General features: G+C 50.8%; 3 protein-coding genes across 10 annotated transcripts in view; 1 reads left to right on the plus strand and 2 right to left on the minus strand.

Moving 5' to 3' along the window:
* LOC128412024 (zinc finger protein 420-like) overlaps positions 1–9,359 on the minus strand; it is a 278,283-nt gene that overhangs the window by 147,051 nt on the left and 121,873 nt on the right. The window contains exon 1 of one of the 3 annotated variants that reach the window (XM_053384796.1): positions 493–690. The exons of 1 other annotated variant lie outside the window; for it this stretch is intronic. The gene's annotated coding sequence lies outside the window, so the exon portion shown is untranslated. Of the gene's footprint in view, positions 1–492; positions 691–9,359 lie in introns of those variants that run through there. One more of the 3 variants, XM_053384800.1, reaches the window with a different exon arrangement.
* Positions 1–9,359, minus strand: part of LOC128412027 (zinc finger protein 420-like) — a 180,203-nt gene that overhangs the window by 48,974 nt on the left and 121,870 nt on the right. Inside the window, exon 1 of one of the 6 annotated variants that reach the window (XM_053384812.1) lies at positions 466–505. The exons of the other annotated variants lie outside the window; for them this stretch is intronic. The gene's annotated coding sequence lies outside the window, so the exon portion shown is untranslated. Of the gene's footprint in view, positions 1–465; positions 506–9,359 lie in introns of those variants that run through there. 6 annotated transcript variants of the gene reach the window in all.
* On the plus strand, positions 6,910–7,903 carry LOC128412169 (zinc finger protein 24-like; the record flags this gene model as incomplete). Its single annotated transcript, XM_053385035.1, has 3 exons — positions 6,910–7,235; positions 7,432–7,513; positions 7,761–7,903. Coding segments are annotated over exons 1-3 (375 nt in total), but the record flags the coding sequence as incomplete, so codon positions are not given.

Consider the following 9,359-nt stretch of genomic DNA (forward strand, 5'->3'; position numbering starts at 1 on the left):
CGTGGGGAGCTGCCCTGGGAGACACTGGGAAACTGGTCCCCAATGCAGCAGCCAGGCTATGGGCTGGGATCCCTCTCTTTACTCCTCTCCTTTCTCTCCCACCTTTCCTTCCTCCCTCCACGTGTTTTTTTCCGGGGGGGGGGCTAGTCCACCTCCTCCTCCAGCTTTGGAAAACCATTTGCAGATGTTTCCTCTGTTGTGCAATGAGGCTGAGCGAATTCACACAGAGTTAAAGTCCCAGGGACTCCTTTGTTTGAAGAAGGGAGATTTCGGGGGAGTCGTTTGTTCTGAGGGGGGGCGGAAGGCCAGATGAGTTTGGGATCCTCTGATCTCCAGGAAGGAGAGCGCTGCAGACCTGGCCCCTCCCTGGCAGGACCCTCTCCTCCCTGACTTGGGGTCCCCCCCCTGCAGGAGCAGATCAGGCCCCCCTGGCCTCCTCCCCTGCTGCAGCCCTGGGACCCCCACCAGATCCCAGAGAGAGAGGAGACTCACCAGATCCCTGGAGAGACACCAAAGCAGGGAAGGACTGGGGAGGGAGGGGCCTTGGCTCTGGAGGACCTGCCCCCCCCCCGCTTCCTGTCCTCTCTAGGAAGGCAGCTCGGTTCCCTTTAACCCTTGCAGTGCCGAGTCACCCCAGCTCTTCCCTTCCTCCCTTTGCACAACCTGACCGACACGCTGCGCCCCTGAACAGATCCCGGCTCGCGAAGGGTCTCTCAATTCGGCTTGAATTTCTGGAGCGCAGAAAGGGGGGGGAGTGGAGGTCCAGAGACGGGGAGCAACTGGGGCGGAGCCTGGAGCCTGTGCAACTGCCTCCCCCCCCCCCAATGTGCTCCCTCCACCCTCCACTTTCCCTCCTGGCTGGACCAGAGCAGCTTCTCTTCGGGGGCCACCCCCCTCTCCCCCCCCACACCCATAGATGGATTGGCATATTTATGGATCCGTTTTAAAGCCAATTTTTTGGGCAGGCGCCTATGCGCCTGGTCCACCTCCACCACCTCTCTTGCTGGATACGGCCCTGATCCCTGGGTCATCCAGTCCCACCCCCAGCAATGCAGGAATCTCAGCTGAAGCATCCATGGCAGATGGCCGTCCGATCTCTGCTTAGAAACCTCCAAGGAAGGAGAGTCCACCACCTCCCAAGGGAGACCTTTCCCCTGCCCAACTGCTCTTAGATGTCCCTCAAGGCAGCGGGTCCTGAGTTCCAGCCCTGCTGAAACCATTGCACTGGCTGCCAAGGAGGAACCAAGCAAAGTTCAACATAAATAAATCCTATTCTCATCATAAATGAGTAATACTTTCTTATGCACGCAACAAAAGTATGCCATTTCCCTTTCCAGAAATGCTCAATTGCTAATTCAAAGGACTGAAAATGGATGGTTGTTGTTATTATGTTTAGGGAAGCTTTTAATATTTGATGGACTATTGTATTTTAATATTTTGTTGGAAGCCGCCCAGAGTGGCTGGGGAACCCAGCCAGATGGCTGGGGTATAAATTATTATTATTATTATTATTGTTATTATTATTATTGATCAGGTGAGTGTTCTCCTTTCAAAAGAGGCAGGTGGAATCTCCACGGTTGCTAATAGTATAACGTTGTAAGTGCAGGGAAATATGGGGAGCCCTAGAGCATCTGCTTGGCATGCAGAATGTCCCAGGGTCAACCCCTGACATCTCCTGCCAGGGCTGGACAAAATCCCTGCCTGAAACTCTGGGGAGCTGCTGCCAGTCAGTGTAGACCAGGGGTCCTCAAACTATGTCCCGCGGGCCGAATCCAGCCCTCCAGGGTCGTGAATCTGGCCTGCAAGACCATTTCAGAACCTGCCAAGTGTTCGAGGCTGAAAGCATCTCGCCACCCGCTCAGTCAGTCCCTGCGCCGTGCTGAGGTATAACACTACGTTTCCGAACACAATTCAAAGTGTTGGTGCTGACCTTTAAAGCCCTAAACGGCCTCGGCCCAGCATACCCAAAAGAGCGTCTCCACCCCCATTGTTCTGCCCGGACACTGAGGTCCAGCTCCAAGGGCCTTTAGGCGGTTCCCTCATTGCGAGAAGCAAAGCTACAGGGAACCAGGCAGAGGGCCTTCTCGGTAGTGGCCCCCGCCCTGTGGAACGCCCTCCCATCAAATGTCAAAGCGATAAACAACTACCTGACATTCAGAAGACATCTTAAGGCAGCCCTGTTAAGGGAAGTTTTTAATGTGTGACATTTTTGTGTATTTTTGGTTGCTGTGGAAGCCGCTTAGAGTGGCTGGGGAAACCCAGCCAGATGGGCGGGGTACAAATAAATTATTATTATTATTATTATTATTAGTTGTTGTTGTTGTTGTTCTTTAGTAGTTTAGTTGTGTCCGACTCTTTGTGACCCCATGGACCAGAGCATGCCAGGCACTCCTGTCTTTCACTGCCTCCCTCAGCTTGGTCAGACTCATGGAGATCTAGGAGTCTTGGTTGACCACAAACTTGACATGAGCCTACAGTGTGACGCGGCAGCTAAAAAAGCCAATGCAATTCTGGGCTGCATCAATAGGAGTATAGCATCTAGATCAAGGGAAGTAATAGTGCCACTGTATTCTGCTCTGGTCAGACCTCACCTGGAGTACTGTGTCCAGTTCTGGGCACCACAGTTCAAGAAGGACACTGACAAACTGGAACGTGTCCAGAGGAGGGCAACCAAAATGGTCAAAGGCCTGGAAACGATGCCTTATGAGGAACGGCTAAGGGAGCTGGGCATGTTTAGCCTGGAGAAGAGGAGGTTAAGGGGTGATATGATAGCCATGTTCAAATATATAAAAGGATGTCACATAGAGGAGGGAGAAAGGTTGTTTTCTGCTGCTCCAGAGAAGCGGACACGGAGCAATGGGTCCAAACTACAAGAAAGAATCATAGAATCATAGAATCATAGAGTTGGAAGAGACCACAAGGGCCATCGAGTCCAACCCCCTGCCAAGCAGGAAACACCATCAGAGCACTCCTGACATATGGTTGTCAAGCCTCTGCTTAAAGACCTCCAAAGAAGGAAACTCCACCACACTCCTTGGCAGCAAATTCCACTGTCGAACAGCTCTTACTGTCAGGAAGTTCTTCCTAATGTTTAGGTGGAATCTTCTTTCTTGTAGTTTGGATCCATTGCTCCGTGTCCGCATCTCTGGAGGAGCAGAAAACAACCTTTCTCCCTCCTCTATGTGACATCCTTTTATATATTTGAACATGGCTATCATATCACCCCTTAACCTCCTCTTCTCCAGGCTAAACATGCCCAGCTCCCTTAGCCGTTCCTCATAAGGCATCGTTTCCAGGCCTTTGACCATTTTGGTTGCCCTCCTCTGGACACGTTCCAGTTTGTCAGTGTCCTTCTTGAACTGTGGTGCCCAGAACTGGACACAGTACTCCAGGTGAGGTCTGACCAGAGCAGAATACAGCGGCACTATTGCTTCCCTTGATCTAGATGCTATACTCCTATTGATGCAGCCCAGAATTGCATTGGCTTTTTTAGCTGCCGTGTTACACTGTTGGCTCATATCAAGTTTGTGGTCAACCAAGACTCCTAGATCTCCATGAGTCTGAGCAAACTGCGGGAGGCAGTGGAAGACAGGAGTGCCTGGCGTGCTCTGGTCCATGGGGTCACAAAGAGTCGGACACAACTAAACTACTAAAGAACAACAAAAACAACAAATAATAATAATAATAATAATAATAATAATAATAATAATAATTTATTTGTACCCCGCCCATCTGGCTGGGTTTCCCCAGCCACTCTAAGCGGCTTCCACAGCAACCAAAAATACACAAAAATGTCACACATTAAAAACTTCCCTTAACAGGGCTGCCTTAAGATGTCTTCTGAATGTCAGGTTTATCGCTTTGACATCTGATGGGAAGGCGTTCCACAGGGCGGGGGCCACTACCGAGAAGGCCCTCTGCCTGGTTCCCTGTAGCTTTGCTTCTCACAATGAGGGAACCGCCTAAAGACCCTTGGAGCTGGACCTCAGTGTCCGGGCAGAACAATGGGGGTGGAGACGCTCTTTTGGGTATGCTGGGCCAAGGCCGTTTAGGGCTTTAAAGGTCAACACCAACACTTTGAATTGTGCTCAGAAACGTAGTGGGAGCCAATGTAGGTCTTTCAAGACCGGTGTTATACCTCAGCACGGCGCAGGGACTGACTGAGCGGGTGGCAAGATGTTTTCAGCCTCAAACACTTGGCGGGTTCTGAAATGGTCGTGCAGGCCAGATTCACGACCCTGGAGGGCTGGATTCGGCCCGCGGGACATAGTTTGAGGACCCCTGGTCTACACTGACTGGCAGCAGCTCCCCAGAGTTTCAGGCAGGGATTTTGTCCAGCCCTGGCAGGAGATATCAGGGGCTGACCCTGGGACATTCTGCATGCCAAGCAGATACTCTAGGGCTCCCCATATTTCCCTGCACTTACAACGTTATACTATTAGCAACCGTGGAGATTCCACCTGCCTCTTTTGAAAGGAGAACACTCACCTGATTAATAATAATAATAATAATAATAATAATAATAATTTATACCCCACCCATCTGGCTGGGTTCCCCAGCCACTCTGGGCAGCTTCCAACAAAATATTAAAATACAATAGTCCATCAAATATTAAAAGCTTCCCTAAACATCATAACAACAACCATCCATTTTCAGTCCATTAAATTAGGAATTAAGCATTTCTGGAAAGGGAAATGGCATACTTTTGTATATTAGTATGAAAAGCATGCATAAGAAATTATTACTCATTTACTCATTTAATTTATTACTCATTATTACTCATTTTGGCAGGAGAAAGGTCTCCCTTGGGAAGTGGTGGACTCTCCTTCCTTGGGGGTTTCTAAGCAGAGATCGGACGGCCATCTGCCATGGATGCTTTAGCTGAGATTCCTGCATTGCTGGGGGTTGTAATAATAATTATAATAATAATAATAATTTATTATTTATACCCTGCACATCTGGCTGGGTTTCCCCAGCCACTCTGGGCGGCTTGCAATAAAACACTAAAATACAATAACCTATTAAACATTAAAAGCTTCCCTCAACAGGGCTGCCTGTTTAGGGAACTAGACCAGCCCTCTCTTGCTTCGGGTTGGACTAGATGACCCTGGGATCCCCTCCTATCTCTCCACTCCTGAATTCTAGGAGGAGCTTCCTTGCCTCCTGCAAAGCCCTTTTCCCTGCAAGCTCTTCCTCTGGTTTCTGGCCAAGGGAGGGAGATGCCCAGAGTCCAGCCAAGAGCCTCACCCCCAAAAGTATATCTGGGCATTGGCGTAGCCAGGGGAGCAGTTGCCCCCCTAAATGCATAAAAAATAATAAGAATTTGAGGATCTGCCAAGCGAGAGAGGGCTGAGCGAGGGAGGACTCGGCTTGGCAAGGGTTAAAGGGAAGTGAGCTGCCTTCCTAGAGAGGACAGGAAGCAAGAGGGGGCTGGTCCTCCCGAGCCAAGGCCCCTCCCTCCCCAGTCCTTTCCTGCAAGGAAGGGGGGGTGTTGCTTTGGTGTCTCTCCTGCAAGGGCCGAATCGCAGCCCCCTCCTGGGATCTGGTGAGTCCATAGCTGTCAACTTTCAGATTTGAAAATAAGGGATCAGCAGCCTTGAAAATAAGGGATCAGCAGCCTCACCTATCTACCAATCCGGGATAGCAGCAGGAAGCAGCGGGAAACGGCGCTGCAATAAGGGAATTTCCCACAAACAAAAAAAAGGAAGGTTGCCAGCTATGGGTGAGTCTCCTCTCTCTCCCCCCAGAGGGTGCAGTGGGGAGACGGTGGGGGTCCCAGGGCTGCAGCAGGAGAGGGTGCCTGGGGGGCCTGATCTGCTCATGTGGGGGGGGACCCCAAGTCAGGGAGGAGAGGGTCCTGCCAGGGAGGGGCCAGGTCTGCCACGCTCTCCTTCCTGCAGATCAGAGGATCCCTGACTCCCACGAAATCTCCCTTCTTTAAACAAAGGAGTCCCTGGGACTTTAACTCTGTGTGACATCACTCAGCCTCATTGCACAACAGAGGAAACATGTGCAAATGGTTTTGCTAAGCTGGAGGAGGAGGTGGACTAGCCCCCCCCCCCAATAAAGAACAGCGGGGAGGAAGGAAGGAAAAGTAGGAAAGAGAGACCAGGAATAAAGAGAGGGACCCCAGGCCATAGCCTGGCTGCTGCATTGCAAACCAGTTTGTGTTAAGCTATCTAACAGAACAACAAAAAAATCAAGGGAGATGTCTTTGGCCCCGCCCACTTGGCCCTCTGGGGGTTGGCCAGATACATTCCTGGCCCTCAGAAGAGAGAAAAAGAGACCTCACCCCACGAATCTGTCTGGACAGCGGCAGAGTTTGCAGAAAAGGAGACAGAAGCAGGGAGTGGAGGTGGGGTGGGGGTGGGGGTGGGGGTGAGGAGCAACTCCTGAGGACCCCCGAGTGAGGACCCTCACTAGAGCCAAGCATCCATTTTCCACAAGATACAAATGACTCCCTTGTCAGTCACTTCTGACTTCAGGCATTATCTAGAAGGCAGCAGAAACCAGGTTGATTAATCTCACAGAAATCATTTCAGTTGCCTCCACAGTTTGCAATGCTTGAAGGCTAGAGACTTATTTCTTCTCCTCCTCCTGCTCTTTCCTTTCAAAAAGATATCTCATGGTCTGGGATGCGGTAAAGTCCAGCCCTGGTTCCCAGCAAGACTCATCCATGCTTGCTCGGGGAACCATTTTTTCCCCTGTCATACAAATTCTGTAACAGAACAATGTATTTGCTTTGTAGGATTTGCTAGAGCTTCTCATTTAGACGGACAGAACTTGGCAGAAGACCAAAGGGTTCCTTCTGATCTCTCAGAGGATTCCTGAGAGCACAGATGGATGTGCGAGACTCAGCTGGCCCTGGAAGAGGCCATGCCAACGAAACTGGGAGCAGTGGGGGGTTATGGGAAAACACTGTGCAGAAGATCCTGGGTGAGGAGGACACCCTCCGCTCAGAGGTGCAGAGCCAGCAGTTGAGGCAGTTCTGCTGCCAGGAGGCCAAAGGACCCCGAGAGGTTTGCAGCCGACTCCACCACCTTGACCATCAGTGGCTGAAGCCAGAAAGGCACACGAAAGCTGAGATGCTGGACCTGGTGATCTTGGAGCAGTTCCTGGCTGTCCTTCCCCTGGAGATGGAGAGCTGGGTGAGGGAATGTGGAGCGGAGACCAGTTCGCAGGCGGTGGCCCTGGCCGAAGGTTTCCTCCTGAGTCAGGCAGAGGACAGAAAGCAGGTGAGAGAGACTTACCTCTGGATACTCCCAAGGGGCTCCAAACAGGACAGAAAACATCCCATAATGGTCTGCTGATGGCCCATCCTTTTTCTGGGAAAACATCCATGGAATGAGATCTCACACCCTTCAAGTCTTTGTCATTCTCTTTCTAGTATTTCTCCCCATTCTCTGTTTTGAATCCTTGTTTCTTTCTCAGGGAAAGGATCTCTTTGCAGAAATGGACCTGGATTCCTGTGAGGCAGAGAGGCCTCCGTTGGACACCAGAGAGAGGCCACTGGGTAAGGAGGAAGGTGGTTTTTCGCGGTTCTTTTCATCTTGTTTTGGTGGGAGACCGTTGGGAACAAGGGTCCAGAGGAGGGGAGATGTATTTCTGCACAAACAAACATATGAAATGGGCACAAACGTCTATAAATGCTCTCAGCAGGTAAGGATTTCTAAAGGCCCATCTGCAGTTAGAGATGCCCTGTTTCACCTGTGAGAGAAGCAGGCACTTCTGGCGTCCTGCTTACCTTTTTTCTCTTACAGGTGGCAGAAGGATGCCGGCAAGACCTCCTGATCCGCTTTTTCATGGGGGCAGAAGGGAAGCAGCGGCTGTGGAACCAGATCAGGTCAGGGGAAGCTGCCTTGTGGGGACAGAGGCCGAGGGATGGAGCAATGTCATTTACTGGTTGGGCACAGAGGAATGGTGGGAGGAAGCAGCCGGGGAACCAGGAAGGGAAGACGGCTCAGAGCCGAAGGAGTGGAGGTGGAGGAAGGATGAGCGGTCAGAGGGAGAAGAGGGAGAAGTCTGTGAAGAGGAGGTGTCAGAAGCTGAAGGGGAAACAGAGCTTAGTGAGCTGGGAGACTCTGTGGCAGAATGCAGTGCAGAATCAGAGGCAGAAGAGGAAGGAGGCAAGTGGGAGAGGAAGGTTGAGAGGCAGAGGTGAGTCAGGAGAAGGAGGAGCCACCGGTGGCTTCCTCTCCTTTTGCCAGAAGTCACCCTCCCTGCTTGTCTCTCAGAGCCAGGAGACCCCCTGCATTGCAGGAATCTCTGCTAGATCATCCAAGACAGATGCCCATCCAAAAGAGGCTTATTTCATTTCTAGATTGATAACTGAATGCAAAAATAGTTTTCTAAGCAGTGGACAAATGAGAACAAATAGCGGCCTGGATTCACCTAACCAGCCCCATCGGCTGCAAAATGGGGCCTGCCTCCACTTCCTCCCCTTCTCCATGCCCCCATGAACCCCTCGAATTTGGCTCTAGTTCTTAGGAGGGAACAGCTCAGGAGGAGAGGAGAAAGTGGATCCTTCCAACAGGGAAACTGGAATGCTTGCCTAGGCAGAATGACTTGAATAACACAAGGTGGAGTACAACCTATTTGCACAAAAACGAATACCCATAATTTAAACTTAGAATAAAATAAGCATCCATAAATAAAATGTGCAGCAAAGCAATCCTATTGAAACAACTCCCCTGCGTGAGTGCCCGAGGGCCCTGCTCCTGTCACTCACCACCTGGCCCAGGGTGGGGCCTGAAGCCTCACAAGGACAGTTGTTGCTGCTGCTGCTGGCCAGGAGGACTCGGAGCGGCGCAATGTTCTTTTAAAAATTTTCTTTTTTCCCTTTTGATTACTTTTTTTGTGGGGGGTGGGATGGATGTTTGGTTGGGTTTGGGAATTTGTTTGATTTTAATGTGTTTGTAATTTTTACAGTTTTTTGTTTGTATTGTTCTTTCTTTTTTTTAAGGGTTTTATTTTGTTCTTAAGGGGAGGGGTCAGGGCTGCCGGGGAGTGGGTCCCAGCCCACAAAATAGCTGGGGCATGTTCCATGGGGGGGATGCACTGGGACAACCGATCTCAGTGATCACAGGTAGGAGGAGGAGTTACGCTAAGACCAGACCACGTCATTACAGAGGAGGCAGGTTTAGTCGTTGTTGGAGGACTATCCCTGCCTCCGGGTCTGGTCCTGACTGGACGGATACTAGAATCAGCAAGGGATACCCACATGACCTGAAGGTGCTGCTCTGCAATGCCAGGTCAATGATTCATAAAACCACTGCCATCCATGACTTGATCATGGATGGAGGACTTGACCTGGCATGTGTAACAGAGACTTGGTTGGATGAAGCAGATGGGCCTGTCCT

This window comes from Podarcis raffonei, chromosome 4 (assembly GCF_027172205.1).
Source record: "Podarcis raffonei isolate rPodRaf1 chromosome 4, rPodRaf1.pri, whole genome shotgun sequence".
Taxonomy (NCBI): Eukaryota; Metazoa; Chordata; class Lepidosauria; order Squamata; family Lacertidae; genus Podarcis; species Podarcis raffonei.